This window comes from Notothenia rossii, assembly GCF_949606895.1.
Source record: "Notothenia rossii genome assembly, chromosome: 8".
Classification (NCBI taxonomy): Eukaryota; Metazoa; Chordata; class Actinopteri; order Perciformes; family Nototheniidae; genus Notothenia; species Notothenia rossii.
This window is the reverse complement of record NC_136906.1, coordinates 73,627,648-73,654,792: the sequence shown is the minus strand read 5'-3', so window position 1 is coordinate 73,654,792 and position 27,145 is coordinate 73,627,648. Positions and strand designations below refer to the sequence as shown.

Genomic DNA, 27,145 nt, shown 5'->3' with positions numbered 1-27,145 from the left:
GTCTCATTCCAGTTCGAATGCTCATGGCCATTACATGCTTTCCTATTATCTCCAACAAATGTCAGTCAGTATTAATGCTTAAACTGTTGGCCATCTTAACATTAATCACTACCTCAAAGGTCCCATGTCATGGCCATTTCTACTGATCATAATTCCATTGTTAAGGTCTACTAAAATACATTTAAATTGTGCAATTTTCCTAACTCACATTGGTTTCTCATACAGCATCTCTTTAAAGTATGTGTATTCCCTCTCTGTCCTAAACGGCTTGTTGGAGCTCCTGCCCCCCCCTCGCTGTGGGCCCAGTGGCCGTCTGCGAGACTGCGAGACAGCGAGACACCGCGAAACTCACCCTGGGCACACACACAGCCGCAGCCTGGCTGGGAGTTTGTGTGTGTGACCAGGCTGAGTTCCGCGGTGTCTCGCCGACCCCACACCAGTGAGCCAGCTCACAGTGTCCCGCTCCTCGCAGCAGCGAGCCTCGCAACGTCCCGCCGAGTGTGTGTGTGTGAGGAAGTCCACGGATTGGTCCAAACGTAACGGCTCCGTGGACGTTACGTCACTATACCCGAAATACGTCACTATACCCAAGAAGTAAACAATGGAAAATGAGAAATCTCCAACGAGGCGTTCTGGGGCAGCATAGACAGCTCTTTTCTGTGTTTAGAGTTTTACTCGCTACAGGGTGTACTTTGAGGGTTTGTGACTCTGCAGACCGTTTACATGCATAGAAAGCTACATAACACACAAGGGGACGAGTAATAACCAGAAAAGCATGACATGGGACCTTTTTAAAAAGGGAGATCTTTAACAGCCTTAAAACAGGATATACCAGAACAAGTTAACATCCACAGATCTGTTGAGCAGGGAGAGGCACGTTTATTTATATAGCACATTTCAGCAACAAAGCAATTCAAAGTACTTCACATAAAACATCAAAAGCATTAAGACAATGTGCAAAGGAAGCTGAGAGAAAGATGAACGCAGAGTGTAAGATACAGCTATTTAAGGGCCAACATTATAGGGATTTAAAACAAGCTGAACTATAACAAGACAGGTTTAGAACACAAGAATATAATCAGCAGTGGTGTAGGAAATAAATGATAAGGGAAAGATTAATGCAGAGTGTAATATACAGCATGATAGGATGAGAAAACAGACTGCGTAAAGTTGACTCGTGCTTTTCTTATGTGTGTCCTTAAATCAGCTAAGCAAATGTTGATGATGGTGGAAAGTGTGAGTTAGTGTACTGAGCTACTGTGTACATGTGTTCCAGTTTGCATACAGGAGAATGTTTTCTCCAGATTGACATGGGTGGACCATTAGCGAGCCTCATTAGGCTGAACGCAGCCTGAGGATAGCAGACTACGAGCAGTCCAAGGTCCGGTTAGGAGGCTGTACTAATAGCTTGGCATATGGAGAGATAGTAATGAAGCCGACTGTTTAGAATAACAACATACAAATGGAGTTGGAGAGTCAATCTGACTACGAAGGGAGTTCAAGAGTTGAATATTAGAATACGTTTATTTATAATAGGAAGTTAGGAGTAGAGGAAATGCATTTCTTTCTGTCTCAAATGGTTGATCATCCTGAAGCTGCTTTTTATTGGACAACACGTTGATTTGCAGTTTCAGCGCAGTTTTTTAAGGCATATCAGTGAGTAACGTAGTGTAGTATGTAGTAATATAACTTTATTATTGGTCACAGATATATACAAAACATGTCTCTGAATTGTTTGGCTCGAAATACCAAACAGATCAATGTAGCATTACCCATAATCCCCTCTGTTTCATCCCTGTTTCAAAAGTGCTGATTCTCTGTCTGTTACTTTAGATGAAAATAAGGAGCCCCTCCCCACGTGCCTTTGAGAGATATTTGGTTACAAAGAACACAATGGTGCTCTAGGAGGAGATTCAGGTGATAGGGAGGGGGGGGGGGGGGGGGGGGGGGGGGTTACCTTGGTTGCTGATTGGCTAATGTTTACACAAGCCAAAAAATCCTTATGACATCATAAAGTGGCCAAAATCTGATCAGCTCATTTTCAGGCAGGTTTTTATATAAATGGATCAGGACAAAAAAAGAGAGAATCTTTTTTCCTGAAACTTTCAGAATCTCTTTACGCAGAAGGGACACATGTTGATGTAGAAAAGACATGGAAAGTAGATTTTGCATAAGGTGACCTTGAATATTATACAGCCTATTCGATACATATAACTTTGTATCTTGGTATTTGCCGATATGCCCTCTTCGCTAACGTCAGAGGAAATCATCTACAAAATATGACATTAACCTTCCGAATAAAGGGCAGACGCACTATCAATCAGTAAAGTATAAACACATGTAATGATTCAGAAAACTCTTTACCCCTTCCTCCAGTGACTTAACTAATGACTTTTTTCAGTGTTTGTCCAATTAATCTCAGCAGATGACAGGAAGCGATTTGTTATACGTGTCCGTCACTTACCACCTCTGCTAAACAATTTCCTGAATCATTACCAGGTGTTGATTTATGATTGAAATTGCTAGTGGGCATGACTTTGGAGACTAGCTGTTAAACACTTTTTTCCAAGATGATATCCTCGGAACTAAATATGTAACTCAAGTGTGTTACAATCTCAGTTACTGAATGAGACAATGAAGAGACAACGCTGAAGAGAATCTCCAATTTAAGACCTTTTTCAAGGTTGGTCATAATAATAATAATAATAATAATAATAATAATAATATCAAGGTTGGTCAAACAAGAGACTTGACCTTCCATAAAAAATATATTATGCCAGCCCAGTTTATGTTAATAATACTTAACCGATTAATTTTTCTGTATTTATGAATTCGTTTTTCATGGAGCTGGTTCAATTAAGCTGTCAATCACATCAAGTCAAGTCCATATTGTAAATGATGTAACGAAGTTGCCTTAATTAAAAGGAATAACGCAATTAATTTCATTGTTAAATTAGATGAATAAATACTTTATTTCATGTTATTTTATAATCATTAAATATGGCATGATTTAATACAGTTTGTTTTACATGTTAAACCGATATGCGTATGTTTTTCTTGTGCCTAGGAACTAATGTATGTTCATGTGCTGGTACTGCGTGTTTTGTTGTTACACTGGACAACTCAACGTGGGTTGACGTCTTTGTTTGAAGCTCTGCTAAAGTCTGTGAATATTTATACAATAAAAGTTATACAGAAAAGGAACTGTAAAATGAATCTCCTTTCACGACAAGCGGCCAACGAGGTATTTGTTTTATGTTTTCATTTTCTTATTTTCATTCATATGTGTAGCACAATATGCTAATATGTTTGGCTATGTAAACGTGTCATTCGGGGTTGTAGTTCTCACGGCGTGACGGAAGAGGGGAGGCTACAGGATGAAAACTCCAAGAAATAAACGCCTGTTTTAAAGAACCGACCTGTGTCTGTGTCGTGAAGAGAGCTACACAAATGATGTTTGTCAGATATGTCAGCCATGTTGCCCAGCATTGTGGCCAGCGTTTCCGCCAGGCGGGCGTCTTTCCGCCATTTGACATATAAAATGGCGGCTGAAATATGTGCACCGCTGCTAAATAGGGATGGGAACGATTAATCAAATATTCGAAATTATTCAGGTATTCGAATATGAGTTATGAATATATATATATATTTTTTTGATGGATGCCCAAGTTGATTACCGTACATATTATCAAATTGAATAATTCAATGTATACGACATTAAATGTTATGTCAGGTAATTATTTACACTCTAATGGAGAGTCCTACACAACAGACCTGGCGTCAAAAAGGAGTAGATGTGGGGGAATATCTCGACCAGGTTAGTGAGTGCGGTGTAGAGTGCAAACTATGCCAAATTAAACTTATATACATACTACACCTTGCTATACCCGCAACCTCCGTTCCAGCTGAGAGGGTTTTCTCTACAGCTGGGCTGATTGTGAATCGCCTCCGCACCGCATCTCCCCTGAGCATGTAGACATGCACATATTTTTAAACAAGAATGAGTATCCTATTGAATAGCTGCATTCTGTGCATAGGCCCTGTTATAGGTTTTTGATGTTATAAGCATGAAAGCTGTAGGCCTATAGCTGTCAAACTGTGATCACCAGTTCAATACATTTGACAAATTCGACTTTGTATTTATTTATTTCCAAAAGTTATTGAAAAAAATTATAATTAGACAAAAAAAATGTTAGATTTTTTTTTTTGACCCAACATTTTTTTTTTATAGGATATGTTCATTTCGGTTAACCGTTTTTTGGGGGGTCGAATATTCGAATATACATTTGCATTCAAATTCCCATCCCTACTGCTAAGGGGCAGTTTTTTATTAAAATAATAATAATCGGCGCCCCCTCGCGCTTGCGGCAACTTTGCACGCCACCGATACGCGGGAAAGCTGTCAATTTCAGAGCTGAAGGAAAGCTGCCTGACATGACAGACAAAAGCAAGTTGAAGCAGACAAGATAACTTTATTTGGACACAATCACCTCAAGTATAGTTTCTTTTAAGTATAGGTTTTTGTAATTCGAAATGGAAGTTTTGTTTTATTTTCTAAAATAGTTTATTAGTTAATCCACTACACAACCACATATTTTTTTTTCGAGAGAAGATTTTTATCGCTTGAAATGACGAAAAGGAAAAAGGACAAGGACATCCCTCTGTTGGAGGGGCAAAGGAGTCTGGTGGGATTATTTTCGCCGCCAGCAAAGCGTGTTCCTGTGACGGAACAAAAAAACAATACCGCCGCATTTTCCAAGGACCATGCCAGGAGGGGGGTCCCTGTCGGCAGCAGTGATTTGATACTAGCTTAATGATGTATCATGTATTGACACACGTTACTATTGTGTGTGTGTGTGCATACGTAAAGAGATAGTATCTATAAGGGACGGCGCAATCCAAATTTGTGCTTGTGTGCATTAGGGATGCATACCAGTATCCGGTATTACCGAAATACCGGTTACTGGTGGCTACGGTATACCGTACCGAAATCAGATCCGGTTTCGATACTTAAAAAAAAAAAAATGTTATCCTTAAACTCGGGCCCACACCGTCAAATGACAATGTCAATTTCGACGTGAAACTTCACAAACGAGTCACTGTGGAGTGTGGGCTGCACCATATTGTTGACATCCGCCAGCCAATCAGATCGCGCGCCTTGCACCGGCTTCGGTGTATGTATTTGTCATTGTTTGTTCAATACTAGAAAGATAAAAGTCCCACAAATGAGCTGTGATGGGATTTGTTTTCTCTCACCAGTGAAGGCAAATGTTGATTTTAAAGATGTTTGTTTGTGCAATGCCGAGATCTCATGACCTTTATTCTATTATTTATTTGTTCTCTAGTCGAATCTCAGGTTTAACATTAATTATAACGGTGCTATAACGGTCTGTTTGCATCGACAAGATGTGCTATTCACGCAGCACACCTGATGGCGGGTGTTATAAAAGATATTCCATAATCGGTTTCTTCATATTTTTGTATGTATTTTTCATTGTTTGTTCAGTACTAACAGGTCCAAGAAGTCCCACAATTGAATTTAGTATTCATTTGACATGTTAACTATATCGTAAAGCGCTTCATGATGGGAGTAATTGTGGGATGATACATTTTCAAAGTATCACGATATGTATCGGTTGAGTATCGGTATCGTTCAGTGGTATCGTAAGAAAGTCAACGATATGCATCCCTAGTGTGCATACGTAAAGAGATAGTATCTATAAGGGATGGCTCAATTCAAAATTCAAGTCACGTGACACAACGTTCTCGCTCTCGGGGTGGAAGCCCTTTCAGCCCTGGTCTGGTCTGGTCTGGCCTGATTGTGGCCAACACGATAGTTACTGGATTGGTGATATCTGGTTGAAAGCAAGATATTAAAGTTGATTGTGATGAGTACATATTAAAGGAATTCACAAGACCTCACAGATTAAACGTATATATAGTCTGTAGAGTTGACGACTGCTGCTGCTGCCGCTATTTCTCCAGGAAATGTAGCCAAAAGGGAAGGATAAAAAAAGTGTGTGTTGGTGTGTGTTTCAAAAGAACTGCCTGATATTTGAGCTGTGAATACACTTTTCCCTGCACCCTTGTCAACCTTTGTCACCAACTGTTCTGGTTAGCCTGCATGTTTTTTCTCGCAGGTTTGTGTTATTTCACTTTGCACACACTTCTTTTGTGCTTTCACACAAGCTGGCTATGAGCACCAGTTCCTTCTGTATCATCTGTAATGGATAACATGCATTAGACCGTGACAATTAGGCTCTATGCATCATTACAGTCATGAGGATGAGTTTCAGAGTCTTGTTAGTGGGCTTGTGATGGTCTCTGAACTTGGATAAACGCAACTATTTTTAGATACTCCATCAAAGTTGCCACGGATATGTTTTCTCAGAGGCTTTTAAAGCTGATTTAACAAGCTGAGATATCTTATGTCACTGTGCAAAAGATAGGGAGTGTGGCCCATATTGTGTAGGGATATGCAGAGTGTCTCCTTCAGCCATTATAACAAGATGAAATGGAACAAAAGCAGGCAGTCGTTTAGTCATGCACACTTTTCCCTGGGTTACAGTTCAGAATTTGCGATCTGAAAGGGAAAGCCAAGGCTCTTGTTGTTGTTGGCGGCTCTTTTCCCCATGTTTTTCATCATGACTCTGTTGTGGACCATTGTTCTCATGGGGGTTTAGCCTTTTAGGTAAGGGTATCAAATAAAACCAGTCTCCAAAGACGGACGTATTTCCTGAAACCTAAACCAAATTCGGACTTTTCAGTGATCTTGGACAGGTTTAGTCTTGAGGAATATTACAATCTGTCCTGGTATGCACAGTGTCTGTTAGCACTTTAATATGTCTAGGCTGGATGTTGTTGTTCAGGCAACACAATTAGTACGGATAGCCATGGACTGGTCAGGATTCTGCTTATTGTAGAGCTGAAAGTTTTATTATTAGCTGATTATTACTATCAATCCAGTTGGTGTGATGTGACCGCTCGAGAGAAGATGTTAAGCTTGGTTAGAGTTGTTGGAACTACAACTCTCAGTCATATGATATGACCTGGGAGAATTTTGTCATTGTATTTGGGGAAAGTGACTTTCGGGCTTAACATGAGAAGCTACTACCTGAATGTTTTCTTGAATGCTTTTAGCAAATGAGAAGACTGTGTATTTGGCAAACCTCTGTGCCAGAACCAAGTCCCCCCTCAGTGTCGAGTTCAGTTGGGGGAAAAGGATTGTAATTTGTTACCAATCCTTTAAAAAATGCACGTATCTGCCAAGATATAGAACATTTTGGAATACAAAGGGGTGTATTATATGTTAATCTTTTTTTTATCTTAATAAGTCCTGTCTCTGTTTCAGGGTCACCTGGGAGCCTGTGTCTGAGGTTACTGGCTTCAACAAAGAATCATCAGTGAGTATCCAAATGTCTCAGTTGGGTTTGAGGGTCTGCTGACAATAAGCTGGATTTGTCTTGGGGTAAATTCGTCAGGTGGCACTTGTAGTTGACAAGGAAACTGTTCTTCTGATGCACTTATTCTTCCCAAAAAATACCACTTTTGATTTAAATGACCCTTTATTACAGAGCGTTTACACGAGAAAGTACACCAATATTAGTCTGTGTCATTGTTTCCACCTTTGGTTGAATTTTGCTGACGATAGACATTGGCTACTGTTAACATTTCTATCGAAAGACATTCCTTTTTACATGCCCTCTTGAACTAATGACCAGCCACTTTTTCCTATTTCCATGCAATTGTATATCTCTCACATGTATTTCCTTGCTTTTTTCTTCATCAAACCACCTGTGGCTATGCATGTGTAGTCGTAGTATATTGAAAAAGTGACCCCAGTGTTTCCCCTATATACAAATAGCGGCGGCGCAGCAAGGTACCACTTTTTTTTTAAATAAATAATAATAAGTGGCGCCCCCTAGCGCTCGCGGCAACTTTGCGCGCCACCGACACGCGGGAAAGCTGTCAATTTCAGAGCTGAAGGAAAGCTGCCTGACATGACAGACAAGAGCAAGTTGAAGCAGACAGATAACTTTATTTGGACACTATCACCTCAAGTATAGTTTCTTTTAATTATAGGTTTTTGTAATTCAAAATGGAAGTTTTGTTTTATTTTATAAAATAGTTTATTAGTTAATCCACTACACAATCACTGTAACTAAACTGTATGGCTAGCCAAATGTGTCCAGTGATTATTATGTTGTACTACACAGCAGTTCTGGAGGTTGGCGGAGAATTATACGATCCCAAAGAGCATTCAATTATCCTGCGTGTCTGTATCCCCCTGTAACTGCAGCTAATAAATGACCACATCCACCAAAAAAAAAAAGGAGGTGGAGGAGTGGAAGATGGAGGGAGGTGGAGGGGTAAGAGGTGGAGAGGGGGAAATGCATGGGTTGGAGGCACCGACCCTTTTTGATTGTTTGTTATGTGGATTTGTAGTATTTGTGTTACTGTATGTTCAATAAAGGTGTATTTTGCTAAATCTTGAGACATTGCCACAGTATGTACTAGGCCTCAAGAGCCTTTCTTGTGCTGGCAGACACATAGAAACAGATTGGCAGGGCGCACTTCACACGCACACACACTAAAAATGTTTTTGCTGGGTCCGCGTGCCTTAGCACCGCTGCTATGACTCCATCCCAGGAGAAACACTGGACCCCCATACGAAATCAAAACTCCCTCCCATTTTATTGAGCATTTGTTGTATACCTTAATCACTAATATCCGTTGGCAAGGAAAAAAACACTGCAATTTGTTAGTACTATTATCCAAAATGAAGTAAACCGGTCTTTCCTAGTAACTAAAAAGTGAATTCCACCTACTTGAGATATGGAGTTAATCTATCTAGACACTCGACAGATGGTGGGAATAGCAGCTCTAATGTAGTTCCTTTGGGTGGCAAAATCGAAATTATAATGTTCTCGTTGTCCTAGGTTATAAATAATGCAATATACTTAGGGATTATAATATAATATATTGTTAAAATGAGGAGTAATCTGCTTTGAGATAAAACATGGTGAGTAGGCGGCGCTTATCTATGTGATTTGAAACGGCGTGTTTTGTTCCAGTAAATTCTTTGCTTCTCTCTCTCTCTCTCTCTTTCCCTCTGTAGCTTCTTTCTCTCTCACCTCCTCCTCCAGCCAGAGATGCTGCTCTCCTCCCTCCTCCCACACACACACACACACACACGCACACGCGCACGCACACATACAGACACTACTATGTTCACACAAGTATGAAGGGGGAGGGGGAGAGAGACCAGGAAGGAGAGATAGTTTAAAGAGTGATGCTAACACACCAGGGAAGGGTGATGGAGATGATAATGGCAAGTAGAAGAAAGGAATATAATGAGAGATCAGACAGAAAGCAAAATAAATGAAGGGCTTGAGTGCTTTTTATTAAACGCTGCCGGGGTTCAAGTAACACCATTGGTCATCACAGTCAGTGGATGTCTGGAAGTCACTCAAAGAAGATGAAATCCACATTTGTTTTGTACAGTAAAAATATATTTTGTGAGAATAATGACCCTGCGCTTAAAAATATGTTTTTATTTGTAGTGTTTTATATAAACTGTGGGAATGCACTGGATCAAGCCAAGTATTTATGCCAGATATGATCTTGGATAGTAAGATATATTGATTTCAGTTAAACATGTTTGTAATTGGATTCAATTTAAATCCATGATGGTTCCATATCACATGTGTTCCTCTACATGCAAAGTCAACAGAGGCCATGTTCAGTTTCAGGCTTATTAAAAGCGTTTTTTAAATTTTTTATCTTGGAGCCTTTAAGCTATGGAAAGAGACTGTATTTTGCACTGATACATAAGGCTTAACAAAACCACCTAAAACATGTATTTGCAGTATTCTTTGTACTTTAAAAGCAGATACATGTGTGCCACACTTGGACAGAGAGCACTGCAGTATAAAATATTCCAATCACACTCAGACACCCTCAGCACTGGGCATTGAGTGTCAGTTCAGATGGCATCGAGTCACAGTGTCTGCGGCAAAGTAGCATTTATAGTCATATTCCTAACAGGAGGGAGAGGAGTGGAATTGTACCTCAAACTTCAAAAAACACCTTTTCAAGCACCATGTTTTTTGTGTACAGTGATATACGCGGCTAAATGGATCGTGTGCTGCTTCTGTATGATCCACCGACCAACCTTTCTCACAAAGTGCACCTCTGATTACGTATGGATGTATTCCTATATGTGGATGTAAAGGATAGCTGCGTCTCTTTGCAGTCTGGTACAATGAACCTCTATCCACACGGATCCATTAAATGTCTGAATGGAAATGGTCTCTCGTTCAGCACTCCCTTGCCGTTTTGTGTTGGGCATTGTTTTCCAGGTTTTGTTCTCCCTCCAGTGAAACGCTACACTGCACGGCCTTCACAAAGTGTTGCTTGTATTACAGGCTTTAATGTGTTGCATGCAGGGGGGACTATACTTTGAGGACTTGTACCATTATGGACGATTCCCCCAGCGCTGCCTCTGCTAGCTGCGGCATGATTAGTTGGATGGATGGACGGATAAAAAAGCGAGAGCGAGGGTAGTTGACTGGATGGACTGACTACTCGCTTACTTTCTGTATCCATCTCTCTTTTTCCCACTTTCAGTCTCAACATCTCATCTCCTCCCACATGCTCTCACACTGAGTGAGGAATCAATCCTTCTCACTTCCATTATCTCTCCCCATCCATCTCTATCGCTCTGTGCCACTTCAACTCGGCTGTTCTCTACCAATCGAATGTGCTCACTGTGGGCACAAAATGAGCGCGTGTCTATCCAGTCCCGTAGCAATCATACCACGTCCTCATTAGGTTCTGTTCTAGTGGCCCGCCTTATCTAGCTTCATCCCTTTCCCTCTATAATTGGGCAAAAACCTCTGCCTACCTGTCAGCCGGAGCACTAATACAAATACGGCAATGTATTCCGTCCTTCCACAGGGTCTTTTATCAGTGTGTAGGTTTTGACAATGGCCTCTGACTCACCATGGGTCACCGCTGTCCAATGTCAATTTCAGTAAACGATGTATCATGTGGAGTCGGATATTATTCACCTAATAGCTGCAGAGAGAGAGAGAGAGAGAGAGAGAGAGAGAGAGAGAGAGAGAGAGAGAGAAGTATGACATGTACGTTGTCGCTTTGCCAGCTTTCTAGGTCAAACCGGAAGATTCTGCGGCTCATTATTGAAATTTTAAAGACGTGGGCTGCTTGTTTGGGGCAGATGATCTTGTGCAGGGGCTCTCCCCACAGTGTTTGCAGAATGTTCTGGATAGATAGGCTCAATACAGATAACATTTACATGGACAAAAAGATACTATTCATAGAATACAATTTCATGGTACTCTTTATTTTGTTGCAGATGGCCCATTTAGCGAATGATTATGAAAACATTTGGGTAAGAAAGCTTAACACTATTATTTGCAACTGTTAAAATGCCTTCTTAAATAGATGATGGCAGATGTTTGTTACCAGAATGAATTTAGAATTACGGCTCACGTTTGTGAAATATCACTGTTACATTTTGTGAACTCTACTGTGATAGGATATGCTTGTGATTTTACAATACAACTGGTTTGTGTGGCAGTTAAACCTGCACAGCTTGTGACAACCTGTTATTGCCTCCACCATGTTTCTATGTTTATTTATATAGATGTCGCATACAGATGTTGCCTAGGGCTAAACAGTAAAAGGTGGAATAAGTAGACATGTAAACAGATTCAATAAGCAAAAGCATTTGTATAAAGTATTTTTCAGACACAAAAATAGTTTGTGAAACATACAGTATAGGAACCTTCTTTTTACTCTTAATAAGTCACACTTTAATGTTAAGTCTCTGAGTTACAGTAGTACAAGTTAAGAATAGCAGCAGCAGGTAGCGCTAATGGGAACAGAGCATGTGTTGTAGAAACAGCAGAGTAGTGTTAACACACATTAACACTTAAGCAGATAATCTGCCGTTCATTGAGCTTTTGCAGAACCAGTTTGCAAGTGTTTTTTTCTTTTCTTGAAAGTCACGACAACCAAGACTTAATCCTGTGTTTGACAAGCTTACCCATTCCCTGTCGGCCCTGTCACTTCCTCACGGGAAACAGGAAGTGGCAGAGATGTGTTTCCTGTTGGGATGTGAGACCGCTTTCTTGGCTGAAGCAAAGGCTGTTGGAAAGCAACAGGAAGGAACCAGGTTTCTTTATTAATTGTTCACTGCACGTCACAGCCACGTGTATTACACTTTTACTTTATCTACAGCTTTTTGCAAGGTGTAAAAAGTTACAATAAGCTACTTTAGTTTGTCTTCTGATAAGATGCATCCATTTGCATCTTGTAATTAAAAAAAAATGGCTTGACTTGCTCCTTTAAGGTTGTAATGGAGTTGCTGCTACAGGGTGTCCGCGGGGTTGATAAATACATTGAGTGAAAATGAAGGCTATTAAAAAGTATTAAACGGCATTTTCCAAGGTATTACATTTTGTAGCTTGTTTTCAATAAGTATATAAATTGTCCAAAGAGGTTGTATTCTACAGTGTGCCTGAATGTAATCATTGCGTAGGTGTGTAGTGTGATTCTGTGGAGTTTATTTATGGCATCCCGTTGGATTTGACGTCATCTGAACAGGACATCGCACGCTCACTGCTTGATAGCGCGCGGAGGTCCGTTTACGCCGGTTGTCAAACAACATCGTTATGGGGAAATGCAAGTTTGAGTCCAAATGGTTGGAAGATAAGGAGGAAGGACAATCAATACTGTCTATAGTCAATGTGAGGTCAAGTGTGTCGCCAAGGTAACCGGTTAGAACTGGAAGTGGCGATGAGGTCTTAAAATGTATGGAAAGGGTCTTAAAAAAGGTCTTATGCAAACTGATTAATGATCAACTGATCCAAAAGCAATATAGTTTCCATCAGAGCCAAAGAGATAAATAGGCGGGCCAAAATGACCTCAACCATATTTGATATTTTGACCAATAAATATGAAAAAAAATTACGTTATCCGATAAGGGAAAAGGTAAGACATTGGCATTTGTTGGCGGCTTATATGACTGCTGTGTGCAGTGCTGATAAAATCATTACTTTATGATTGCAGTGTTATGATATACTGTATATATTGACATTCAAGACACATTACAGAGACGGTTAGAGGCGAGAATAATATTTCTTGACTGGAGAGGGATGCACCATTGTTTTGCAAAATCTCTGTTTCTCCTCGTACACAACAAACCATTCTCTAGTGAATGTTTGGGAAAAGCTTATTTTATTGTTTGAGAAAAGGAAGGGTTGGAAAATAATTCTAGAAGTATTCAGCTTAATGTGCATATACTCAGATTGACAGCTCAGGTGAGAACGTGTATTATTCCTGTGTGGCTTCATTCATTCATATCCTTTCCTTACTTCCTGCCATTTTTCATACATGTAATTTCTCCTCTGCTGTCCATGCTGCTGTCTGTCTATATACATGCTCTGTCCTCTTGCATTGAAGCCACACAAACACACGTATTGAAGAGTGAGCAGCTTTCAGTTCTCCTACTCACTCCTCTCCTTACTGCAGTGCTGCTCCTGCCCACGCACAGCAGCGCCATTTTGACAATCTGCAGCTCTTTTCTAAAGTCTGTAATCCATAGCTTTCTCTCAGTGGCGAAAGAAGTCACCTGTACGTTGGGGCAATGGATAACAAGCAACACATCCCCATTTACTCTGGGACCTTGTTTCATATTAATGAGAAAGTACCCTGTCACTAGGTAGAACAGAATTGAAACAAAGCTAGTGAGGTGTTAAGGTGTACTTGCTACTGGGTTATATGTTATTATCTAGATTTATATATTAATTTCTAAAAACATAGAATGACATTTGAATAGGTCCTAAAACAAATTCTGGGCTGTGATTTAGTTTTCTCTCTCACATCCTCTCAGTTTGCCGCTTTGTTTTCCTTTTTTTACAGAATGTTCCTCTCCTAAACTCCCCACTTCTTTATTTATTTCATTTCTTGCACACATGTTCTCCATCCTCTCCCTCACCGCCCTCTCTTCACTCCCTTTCTTTATCTCTCTACAGTGCATCAGCCCCGAGCCCCCATGTTAATTACACCACAGTTCTTTTTCTCTATTATTCACTACTCTGCTATTTCTGTCACCATCACTGCTGTGCCTTGCTTTTTTGCTCCGTTGCCAGCATTTTGCTCGGGTCTGCACTGGCTGTTGGAATGAGGAGGGGGCGTGCACTGGTGCCTAAGTCAACAACAAATGGCTGTTTAGCATCATCTGATTGGCACAGATTAGAGGTGGTGGAGCGGAGGTGGCTCTCGCAGAGCACCAAGTGGCTTCATCGCTGCTGCCTGAGCACAGCTGACTGAGGGTGGGCTTTATTATTCTACTGACATTTTGCTAGAATTTGAAAGTATACAACCGGAAAGATCTGCCTCTTCCTTCAGACTTCCTCACAGAGCCCCTCCTCCAACACACACGAACGCGCACATGACCAATGAGGGCACGAGATACATTTGTGCACGAGATGGAAGGCTGACAGGCAGGTAGGCCATCCAGTTACTTTAGCCGGGCCGGCTCAGATGATTGGTCGTGCTTTTTACAGCGCTACGGCTTCCACAGATGACATTTTTGTATGTATTTATTGTCAAAGCATTTAATATATTCATTGCTATCGGGATGTTAAGAGCATTCCATGGAATATAACAAAAAGTGTTTCTGAAGTGAATTACCTACCCCACCTTTAAACGGCATTTTCCAATGTGTTACATTTTGTAGCTTGTTTTCAATAAGTATATAAATTGTCCAAAGAGGTTGTATTCTACAGTGTGCCTGAATGTAATCATTGCGTAGGTGTGTAGTGTGATTCTGTGTAGTTTATTGATGGCATCCCGTTGGATTTGACGTCATCTGAACAGGACATGGCACGCTCACTGCTTGATAGCGCGCGAAGGTCCGTTTACGCCGGTTGTTAAACTACATCGTTATGGGGAAATGCAAGTTTGCGTCCAAATGGTTGGAAGATAAGAAGGAAGGACAACCAATACTGTATATAGTCAATGTGAGGTAAAGTGTGTCGCCAAGGTAACTGGTTAGAACTCAAAGTGGCGATGAGGTCTTAAAATGTATGGAAAGGGTCTTAAAAAAGGTCTTAAAAGGTCTTACATTTGACTTCAGGATTCCTGCATATACCCTGATTGATGAAGACGCATTAATGGTTTGAGTGCTTACATTTTATCCGATTTAATGGTTTTCTTTTCACCATTCCAACCCGACATCGTCAGACCTTCAGCCCTGACAGGCGCAATGCAATTATCTGTTAAACAGTTTAGCATCCATTGACGCACTGACATTGCTAATTGTAATTCTGTACATCCCCTAAGGCAATTTGTTTGTCATCTTCATAGCTTGCGGCCTCTGTCTGGCTGGTTATATTTTCATAAACCTTGTCGAAAAAGTTCAATTTCGCTCCTTGATCTTTACAAGATGAATCAACTTGTTAAGAAAAGAATACTGTATAAGCTGCAAAATCCCACGTCCTAATTGAATTGTTGCTTTTTCAGTACCTAATATCTTTAGCTATTATTACACCAATACTTGTGCTGAGAATGGAATTAGTGTGACAAATCTCTCTGAGGACCCTGAACAGTATCTTTCAAAATGATGCCTGCAGCTCGGTTAGTTTCAGTCGCTTATTTTTAGGCATGGAAGAGCTGTGGTAAATGGACTGGATCCTCTCAGATGGGACCCTCGTTCATGCTGTGTGTGCCTGAGTGCATGTGTGGGTTTTCTCCACTTTTTACTTATTTATTGTCTTATGTTTTTATGGAGACACCCAAGACTGAACAAGGTGTGACAGTAAAGTAAACGTCAGCTAGTGCCCAGGTGTTCCAGAGAAAGAAACGTATGCTTGTCAGGCTTTCAATGCAGAGATTCAAAAGACTCTTCACTACTGTGTCTGTCGTAGGTTGGGTTTACTGCAGTTGAAGCTACTGTAATAATCAATTATATCTTTATATTTAAATATCCATTCAGGCGTGGACAGTAATGGTTGTCATTGGCATCCATTTGGAGAAATTGGCAACTAATTCCTAGCTTTTAGTTGCCATTAGCAGCAGCCACTTTTGACCATTTAAGAAAAAAGGACGGCAAACAGTCAAATGTTTCATTAGTCAAATCTAAAAATATGGCTGTTACTGCAGTCAGTACTGAATCCAGATCAGCTTTTTTATGTCACATTGTGATTCATAAGCTGACGTATAACGGCATAGTATCTTAATTACCGTACTGAAAATTTAAGGTGACTAAAAATGGCAAACATATTTTCAGCTTCGGCTTAATTTCACAGAGCAGAACATCCATTTGACAAGCAATTCAAATGGGAAGTAAAAACAAGAAAGAAACCTCAGTTTTACACATATTTGATATCAAATATCATAAAACACTCTGTCCTCAGAAAAGAAAACAGCTGGTGACCCTTGGGCTGGTTAGTCCCGACATGCGTCAAGTGTCATACCTCCTGTTTCTTTAAAATTGGAGCAGTGGAGCAGCAGTTGTGACTTTTCAATGTTCAATTCGACCTTTTACCACTCCAGTCAGGCCAATTGTAGTATTGCTTAGGCCAGAACATTGTGTAAAAGTGTTTCACCCCTGCAGCTTTTGACAAAAACAGACCAGTTATATAAACCTCACATTTCAGTTAGGAGAAATGTTTTTTTTGTGCCATGGATGTTTAATGCCCACTGTTTTTGTGATCCAGGAATAGTTTGAACATGTGTTGTGTCCGTTTAGCCGCCACCTGTCTGTCTCAAGGATGGATGGACAGCCTGAATTAATGTGTTTATTACCGTATGTAATGGGGTTTCCTAAACAGAATGGCATGGGACAATACAATACAATATGCATGACACACTATCCCAAAATCTTAACAATTTAATTTTGATTAAAGAGCATCTTACATCACCACCAGCAGCTCTCCATTTGATCAATTAAATAGTCTATTCCCAAATCAACCAGTGTAACGTGGAGCCATCTGTGTCAGCAAAATCTTGCTTAGCATAACGATGTTTAAATTAGTAGGAAAGTCAATTGTGTAATAAAGTGACTTCATAGTTCATAAAGGATGTATCAGGCTGGCATTCTACCTATCTACCAACAAACAGACCTAACTCCCACCCTCCCAAAATCCTCTCTGCTTGCAATAAATAATAAATCACCCTGTTACGAGGCCAATTGGTTGTACGAACCTGATTTATCAGAGCGCCCTCGACCCAGATACCTCCTGTGTGAGCGGTTTGAAGCCAAACGTGATGGTGGAGAGCACAGCAGTTCAATAATTCATAGGAGTTTTGTTTGAATCTGGATCAACAGTATTTACAAGTTTAGTTCTCATGTCAGTTTTATACAAACAACATATCTATTCATCTAATGCTCATTAGATTGGATTGCTGCAAAGGTGTTGCTATTATTACTGTATTTGGTAAATGACATTCACATGCATTTCACACTGGTACTTCACCGTCATTTTATGCGTTTGTTTTGTTGGACACCTGACAGACAGTAGGAAGTGTTTAAATCTGTGAGCCATCTTATTGTCTGCCTCTAGTTGTGTTGGACGATAGACTTTATTGTACCAGAAATAATAACAATGAACAATAATATTGTAATTTCTGATGATGATGGAATGACACCGTTTCAAAGTGCAGTGAAGTGGCAGGTCACATGAGAACAGCTGGTCCACCTTAAAGGTCAGCACTTCTTAAGCTTGAGCAGATGCTAGCTTCACAGCTAACCTCCATGTTTAAAGTCACGCGATCTTCAGTCATATTTATTCACAGACAAATAAACTTCACACACTCTTTAAGGCTACGATACTGCTTTCTTCAAACCAAAAGCACACAACCTGCATACAGTTATTACTTTGGTTCAATAAACATCTTCATTATACATTACAAAATGTGCTAACACCAGGTCGGGTAATTTTAGGTCGATTGTGGTCCTCAGTTGATGGATATCTGTGCTTCACCACATCTCTGATTCAAAATAGAATACACCTTTTTTTGTTGATTAAACCATTAGAGGTTGATCCTAGCAGCACTGAAGCTTTCCCTCCTCCTTTCATCTCTTAGATGCTTTGTATGTACAAGAGATCCACACACCCCCAGTCAGAGGAAAGCTGCTTTATTTTTCATCTCTCGTCAAGGCCAGGTTTGAATATTAAAAATGTTTATAGAGCTTGTGCATATGCCAGCTTTCAGTCAAATCGAAGAAATGAACCTTGAGTCACAACAAACTTAATCAATGGAGTCGGGAAGACATTGGTTACAAATATGGAAATGCAATGTTTTATGTTTGTGACTCATACTTTTTGAAAGCAATGAGACAGACAAAAACGGCTGCTAAAATGGAGGTGTAAAACACAGAGGTCATACACATTTTAAAGCCTATAAACTTGACTACAGCGCACTGTAACTCACCGAGATGGTACTCAAGATTAAAATGTACAACATTAAATCTTAAAGGTCACCTATCATGCTATTTTTAGGCAGCATAGGTCTCAGATATATAAATATATATAAAAAACATGTCTATGAAGTGTTTTGCTCAAAATACCAAACAGATCACCCATTCTAGCCATGCCTCATATCCCTCTATTCCACTTCCTGTTTCAAAAGTGCTGATTTGGGATATAAAGCTTTATAAAAAAATAATGGAGGGGGCTGAGCTCATGCGGGAGATTCTACCGGCAGATTCTGCCGTGATGAAACGCCATATCATGGATTATCAAGGATTATCTCTGAAACAGTATGAAGCTCAAAGGCTTTCTCTCTTGCCGGTTATACCACAAGGTGAGTTCCTTTTTACTTCCTGCTTCTTCACACACATGCTCTCCAGTACAGGTTAGCTCTGAGTGTTAGCGATGCTAATGTAAACATGCACCGACCATATTACCTCCAAAACAGTCGGGCATTGTTTCTGATAGCAACGTTTCTGATAGTGCCGTGGGTGTAAAGCCAGCCTACATTTCCGATATGATGTCATATCGGACGCAAATCTGGATCAGCTCCGTTGTAGCCCCGTTTGAGAGATTTAGAGGGTTTTATTTTCTGACGCTGCGTGAGTTCCCCGACACACATCTTTATGTATAAAAGACATCAAAATGTGCATTTTGCATGATAGGTCCCCTTTAAGTTAAGATACCCTTGGACTGGGGTCTTATTAAAGTGATATTTTAACTTTAAAGACGTTCATGTTTTTACATAAAACCCTTTTATAGGCCTGAAACTATCACAAGTTAATATTTCCCATTATTAAGTGACATCTACTTAGTGCTTCACTCACAGAGACTTCACTCTGATTCCTATGCTCATCTCCTCTCTCTGCCTCCATTGCCACTCTTTGACGGCCGGGGAAATGGAAGTTTACGCTATAGAACGCCTTCACAATTTCACACTTGAGAGAAAAACACAATATCGGTAGACCCAGAGCACCCAAAAAGCCCTCTTTCTTTCATTTCACTGAACCAGAGAGGAGACCCCTCCCCACTGTGCAGCTCTGCAGGTGGAGGATAAAAAGCAAAGCATATTTATCTTTCCACACAATTACAATTTCACTTTGAAATGCTCTGAGCTGAAACTCCGACACATTGGACTGCCTGCTGCTGCCTGGCAGATTTCAAAGAGAATAATGTTTGTTTGTTTTTCCCCCGCTTTATCTTTCCTCTGTGTCTTGGCCTGCCATTTCTTAATCTACACTCAGACAAATTGATATGATAAGCTGTTTGGCTTTGAAATGGCTGTGAAGAATTTAGGCACATTACGTTTCTACGTTTTTAACACACAAAAGGTTTGAAAAACTTACATTTTAATATTTTTCCTTTGGAGACGATGTTGGTCATTGCCAATGTTTTTGTGAATTTGAAATTCCCAAAGAATATTTCTAACTGTCATGAGTTCTCGCTGCACATTAATATTCAATGAAGTTTTAAGATAACTGAATACTCTCATACTTTCCCGTATAAAGTTAATACCAAATAAAGACACTTATTTCATTGCTCATGGGAAGTAAGACTTGGGTGAGAAAAATAATGTAATGCAGCATTCCTTGTTTGTTTCTATTAGTGTGTAAAACAGAGACACACTTAATGTCTGAGTCACTATCTGGAGATTATTCATGTTTTTTGTATACCAATGCTCTGTGTGTGACTTGCAGTGGCTCTACTGCTGTAAACAAAGGCATACACACACACACACACACACACACACACACACACACACACACACACACACACACACACACACACACACACACACACACACACACACACACACACACACACACACACACACACACACACACACACACACACACACACACACACACACACACACACACACACACACACACACACACACACACACACACAGTATACGTCACATCCATGCCCAGGAGCATATTGGCAGCAGGTGTTTGAGAGGACAAGCTGTCAAAGTTGAAGTCGGTGTCTCTCTTTCAGTTTTTTTTTATAATTGCCATTTTCCCACATGCGACTTCTACTGCACCCCCAGCCGTCACAGCAGGGGAATTTCCTCCTAAAAGATGGTTCTTTCTATTAGTTTCTTCATGTCCAAAGGCTTTTGGTACTAACTCCATGTCTCTTTAAAGAATTTGGGCTGGGTATTAAACAGTTTTTGTGTTGTTCATGTTGTCTGGATATACAGATAAACATGAAGTGACTTGTCTTGCCGCAGTCAGTGTGGTAATAGTGTCTGGTTGCAGAAACAGGTGTAAACCGTCATTGTCCATTCTGTAACATGAAAAACAGCATGATTAACAAACACTACCTTTTTCTTACACAATTTTTCTAAAAGGTTGTCATTTTCCAAGTCCCCCGTGTGTGATGGCAAGGTGGTGATCTTCACTAAACAAAGGCCTGCGAACAAATGATCTGTATTCTTCGACTACAATACTATCTGATTAATGAACACCGAACACTCTCTTACTGTCTCCAAATGACAGACCTACTAATTATAATGTAGAACATTGAAGATAAAGGGTTTCGGGAGAACATGTGCACGCATTCACGCATTTGATCTTTTTTTTGCACTCTGTTTTCTGATTATTTCTATGACTGTGTCACCTCTCATTGTTTGGCAGCAGCCTCCAGGAGTCAGTTAGTCAGCGAGCTCGTCTGCTCTGTAATCTTCAGGTGTGCATGACTCACTGTGCATGGAACAGATTAATGGCCACACAGCGCCCATACTGGCACACCTGTGGAGCTCCACAACAACCTGTAGCTGCCAGAAACACAACAACGAGCATTAGCAGAGGTTTCAATAGTTTTAGATGACCATAGTAACAGTGAAGACATTCTGAAGACATTGTTCCTGAATTGATCAATTAAATTATTTTACCGAATGTTTTTGGATCAATTCTGTTGTTTCTTTTGATTTTATTAAGGAAAATGATATGAAGGCTCCCAGAAAAGAAAAATGGAGAGGTTGTTCAGTTGGTACACTTCAATTAAATAATTTTTAATTAGCTTCTAGCAAAGCCTAGTGTCTCTTAGCCATTATTGCACAGCAGGTCAGTTTAAGAGTAAAGAGGCGAACAAACAATTTACACTCATAAATATTTAATTGGTAACGAATGATTTTAACTGAGGTACAATTGGAGTAGTAAGATGCTGCCTGGAAATGACGTTGTTCTTTTTCCATTGAAATACTGCTTGTAGAAGGCTTCACAGAAAATACTGTAAAGCTGCCACATTTAAATATATTAATTAAAGGATATGTTCACATCGGATCAAGTGTGTCTTAACAATGCAATGGAGGACTTTGTTTCTCCTGCAAATAGGGACTCGTGTCATATCTGCTGTTTTGCAAAATGTGTATTTCTTCAGAGCATCTTGTATTAATAAAACTATGTAAGCGTCACCCACATTTAGTCTTCTTAGCACAATATCCATATGAAGAGAACTGCCTATGAACTATGTCACCAATGAATTACAAGATCTAAGAATCACAACACTAAATGTTTTCGTTAATGTCGTACTCAAGCCACCTTTTATCTGTAAGATGGAAAGTCCCTGTTGACTGAGTTAGAAGAACCTCTGCAGCACGTTGCTCTGTTGAGCAGAGATGCTACATATTTACCTCAGGAACCGACCTCATTTAGACACTGCTAAAGGTTACTGAGTATCTGTCAGTGTAATTGGTCCTTCGCGACTGCAGAGAGGAATGCGGCTCCACATTCATTTGTTTCAATTCCCTGTCTCCCTACAAAACTTACAGTATAATCCTCTTGCTTTCTTTCTTTCTGTTTTCCTCATCGGTTCAAAACTGTCATTAGAGAGCACTAACCGATCCTCAGGAGAGAAACAGAGAGGCAGCTGCAGGCAGGTAGTTATTCAGGATACACTTTTTATTTGGGAGTTAGTTTTCAAAGGGGTCATTGAATTTGAGTGCATTGCAGTGTTGCTATCCTACCCTTATTTCACTTTTCTTCAGGTCTGAATAGATATTTCTGAATTTATCTTGAGTTTTGCAGTCTCATTTTAAGGGGGTAAAAATCACTTTGTGGTAATTAGTAGATTTTAGTCCAATCGAGCAAGCTTTAAAAAGAGTGGGGACTTAACAAGTCTTCATTGATTTGTAATGTTTTTTGATTTGCTCTGAAGTAAAAGGGTTTGACAAGCTTTCTTTTGTGGCATTGAAGAAATCCTCTCTAAAGAGGCTCATCTAAATGAATGCCCTTTCAGTTGCACAATTCCAAAATCTCTTTTGTAAAGTGAATTGAAAGTGTTTAACATTTCTTCACACACTATAATTGTGTGTCTGTTTTTATTTAATACACCAGCTCTCATGGTTGTTTGAGGCTTCAAGATAAATTGACATCGTGTTTCCTGTCATGTCTTTAGCATATCAAAAGTGTGTGTGGACTTTTACGTAGAGTTTTTTCTTATTAGTCTTCAAAGGATTGTGCTCAGTATTTGAAGCCAAACTAAAGACTAGGATGTTGTGCTGCTCAAACAGACCTTCGACAAAACATAAACACAATTAGATTGGAGGAGATACTGTAGAGTACTGCACAAAGATGCAGATGGTGCAACAACATACCTCAGATTTGGTTCTAAGGTAATAAAAAAGTTCTTGGCATTGATCGATTCCTTTCGTTTTTTATTGGAGATTCAAAATCTTCAAATCCTTCATTTGAAAATCTTGATACTAATGTGTTGAGAAACTGTTCACAGGGGGGTCTGTAGGAAGGGAAGGAATCAATCGTCTTGTTTTCTCTCTCTCTCACACTCACAGAAATATGTACTGTACAAGTCCTTATCTCCATGGTGATACAAAATGGTCTGGCACAGAGAAGTAGTTCGCTGTTATGTACAAATGATTAGAAAAAAACACTCAAGCATACTGACGTTTTTTCCTGAGCAATAATGGCTCAGGAACGAAAAATCTGTCCAATATTTTCTTTCGATTGAGATGTTGTTGTTGCACATATTGTTCTAAATTACATTAATCTCCTGCACCCTTTTCTACCATGTTTGGGCTGTGCAATGTCTTTACCAGCTAGGTCATGTGTGACATGGATCCTTTGATGTTAGGAAGTGAAATCCAGACAAGAAAGAAACACAGATCCCTCGGTGAAGGCAGCGAGAATTAAATCCTGAAGCATCTGTAATTGTACAAGGTCTTTTAAAATGATGTGCAAATACTCCACCAGAATAAATTATTGTTAAAAAAAATGCTTGAAAAGTTTTGCACTTTTCTGAATTTGTGAGAGCAGCAATAAACCTCTTAAAAATGGTAGGTACGTGAGATATGTCTATACTTGGCATGGCAAAAATGCTAACTTCTTCAATTCCCTGATTCAGTTACATTTTTAGATCCTTGCAGCAGGGCCATATATTTTGAATACCAAAGCCACATTGAACACATACATACAGTTGTTATGGGAAAGGTCCTCTACAGAGACAGAGCAGACACCATTCTTCATTTTCTCAGGCTGTGTGATACTCGGCATTACTAGTAAATTAACCTTGTAGTGTAAAATTGCACTTATACTTTTTAGAAATTTTTTTTTTTTAGAAAAAATGTACCTGCTAGATCAATCATTGGCTAAAAGTGGTCCAAATATCATCATTCAGTCAAATTAGATGGTTTCTCATTAGACCCGCCTAGCTCTTACATAACATGACTTGCAAATATAGCCTCATTTTTTTGTTTGTTGGTTTTGCCTGATGTTCTGTGTTTTGACCATGAAGGGCTTATTAGAGTAATGTATTTTAGTTAAAGGGGACCTATCATGCTAAATGCACTTTTTGATGTCTTTTATACATAAAGATGTGTCCCCGGTGTGTCGGGGAACTCACGCAGCGTCAGAAAATAATACCCTCTCTCCTTTCCTCCGTACCCAAATCTCTAAAAACTGGGCTACAACGGAGCTGATCCAGATTTGCGTCCAATATGACCTAATATCTGAAATGTGGACCCACGGCAAAATCAGAAAGTTGCTATCAGAAACAATGCCCGACTGTTTTGGACGTAATATGGTCGGTGTTCACATTAGCATCGCTAACACTCAGAGCTAACCTGTACTGGAGAGCATGTGTGTGAAGAAGCAGGAAATAAAAAGGAACTCACCTTGTGGTATAACCGGCAAGAGAGAAAGCCTTTGAGCTCCAGACTGTTTCAGAAATAATCCTTGATAATCCATGATATGGCGTTTCATCACCGCAGTATTTAGTTTAGATGGTAGCTGCCGGGTCCCGCGTGAGCTCAGCCCCCTCCTTTTTTTAATTTTTATTATCAATTAAACAAAAAAAACCTTTATACCCAAAATCAGCATTTTTGAAACCGGAAGCGAAATAGAGGGTTATGAGGCATGGCTAGAATGGGTGATCTGTTTGGTATTTTGAGCAAAACACTTCATAGACATGTTTTTTTATATCTTTTTATATATCTGAGACCTATACTATTGCCTAAAAATAGCACGATAGGTGACCTTTAATGAAAGATCTGATATTATCTACCATGTGATGTTCTTTTTCATATCTTACTTACTCTTACCTATTCCCTTTTCTTTGTTTTTCTCAGTTCCTTAGTTGGTCCCATCCAGACTGAATGGAGTTCTCTTCTTACATGGTTGCAATGCAGATTACTTTTTAGAGACTTCAGCTGTAAAAAGCTTACCATTAACACACTTCTGTTCATCAAGCCCCATCAAGGTAAGCATATTCCGTTATTTTTTTATTGAAAAGAATGCAAACTAAATATCTTGAGCTGAGTGTGTTTATGAGAGTTGCCGAAGCTAAACTTGGAGCTGTCGCAGTAGCAAATATTATTTGATGTAGGTAGATTATTGATGCCATTGTTTAATGTTCCATGTTAAAAGCCAGACATTTTCTCAACATCACTTAAGCTGCACATTTTTTTTAAATACATTTTCCATTACCATCACTTGTATTGTCATTGATCCAAAAGCTCTTTATTGACCTTTTGATTTTTTTTAAACTCAACAAATTAATGTTTTTTTTCTTCCTGCAGCACCAAATGTTTCCCTGAGAGTCTCTCGTCACTTCACTGAGTGGGTATAATGTTGACCCTGATCTAAACCCACCAGCAACCCATCCCTACCTCCCCCCCCCACTCCCTTTCCCACCTCCACCATGACCAGTCTGAAGCGTTCTCAGACAGAGCGCTCGGTCGGGGGCTCAGTGCCAGCGTCTGATGAGTTCTACACCCGCCGCCTGAGACTGCCCAATGGAGGGGCCCCGCCCCCCCGCAGTGAGAGCGCCCACATCTCCTCTTCCTCCACTACCGGCACCAACCCGGCCGTACCGAAAATGGGGGTTCGGGCTCGTGTGGCTGATTGGCCGCCAAGAAAAGATGGGGGAGGAGGTGGTCTTTGGCACATAACGGTGGAAACAGACTCACCCAGCTCCACCAACACCACAAGCTCTTCAGGTTCAGGAAGTGGAGATAGAGAAAGACTTGTAGGAGGAGGAGGAGGGGGAGGAGGAGAAAGTGGTGGTGGTGGGGGAGGAGGAGGAAGAGGAAGTAGTGGGAGCGGTAGTGGTAGTGGTAGTGGCGGCAGTGGCAGTGGCAGTGGAGAAAGAGGGGGATCCGCAGTAACAGCCCACAGCCATCTGTCAGCCAAGCTGGGCCACCTGATAAGCCCGCAGGACTCATCCATGCTGCGCAACATCCACAACACCCTGAAGAACAAGATGCACAGCAAGGGGAAGGACAACCGCTTCCTGTCACCGGATGGATACCTGGGGTCTCCTCGCAAAGGCATGAGGCGCATCCGTCAGCGCAGTAACAGCGACATCACCATCAGCGAGCTGGATGTGGACGGCAACGAGGGCTGGTCCTTCTCCGGGTGGACCCCCATGCACCGAGAGTATGGCAGCACTTCGTCTATAGATAAACACGGGGTGTCAGGGGAGAGCTTCTTTGACATGCTCAAGGGATACCAGTCCTTCGAGGCCCCTGATCAGAGAAGCCCAGCCCCAGAGAAGCTATCAGAGCTGCTTACCGTGGCCCCAACGAAACAGGCGGCCCTGGACCTGCCTGATGGTGCTTTGAGTTCAGCAAGAGGCAGTCCTGCCAGTCGGTTGAAGGAGCGAGAGAAGCACTTAAAGAGGAGGTCAAAGTCGGAGACAGGTGGAGAATCAATATTCCGTAAACTGCGCAGCGTGAAGGTGGAGGGGGACTCGTCTCGGGCTGGATCAGATGCTGAAGATGGGGGCAAAGCAGATGAGAGCAGCCCACCTCCCAAACCTTGGGCGTGCCAAAAAGGCTTTGCCCATTTTGATATCCAGTCTTTACTTTTTGACCTCAATGAGGCAATCCACAGCAGGCAGTCTGGGTCCAAGCGTAAGAACACTACTACCGGTGCCTCGGCTGCTGCTGCTGCCTCCGCTTCAGCCACATCCTCCCTCTCGTCCAATCAGAGCGGAATATATGGTTCACCATGTGGCTCACAAGAGGAGCTGAGCAAGGAGGGGACCGGAGGACACGGCACCAACCCTGCCTTGGACCCCGGGGACGACAAGACCAATGACCTGGTGCTCAGCTGCCCTTGTTTCAGAAATGAGATTGGTGGAGAGGGAGAGAGGAACATCTCTTCTGCTAAACAGGTAGG

The 27,145-nt window shown here is 40.7% G+C and overlaps 1 protein-coding gene across 6 annotated transcripts in view; it reads left to right on the top strand.

Moving 5' to 3' along the window:
• Positions 1-27,145, top strand: part of sipa1l1 (signal-induced proliferation-associated 1 like 1) — a 95,221-nt gene that overhangs the window by 24,564 nt on the left and 43,512 nt on the right. For 4 of the 6 annotated variants that reach the window (XM_079642493.1, XM_079642494.1, XM_079642496.1 and 1 more), the window contains 3 exons: positions 7,352-7,403; positions 25,093-25,223; positions 25,543-27,140. In XM_079642493.1, coding sequence (XP_079498619.1) covers positions 25,665-27,140 — 1,476 coding nt within the window. In that variant the 5' untranslated portion in view covers positions 7,352-7,403; positions 25,093-25,223; positions 25,543-25,664. The remainder of the gene's footprint in view (positions 1-7,351; positions 7,404-25,092; positions 25,224-25,542; positions 27,141-27,145) is intronic. The other 2 variants (XM_079642495.1, XM_079642497.1) reach the window with 1 other exon arrangement.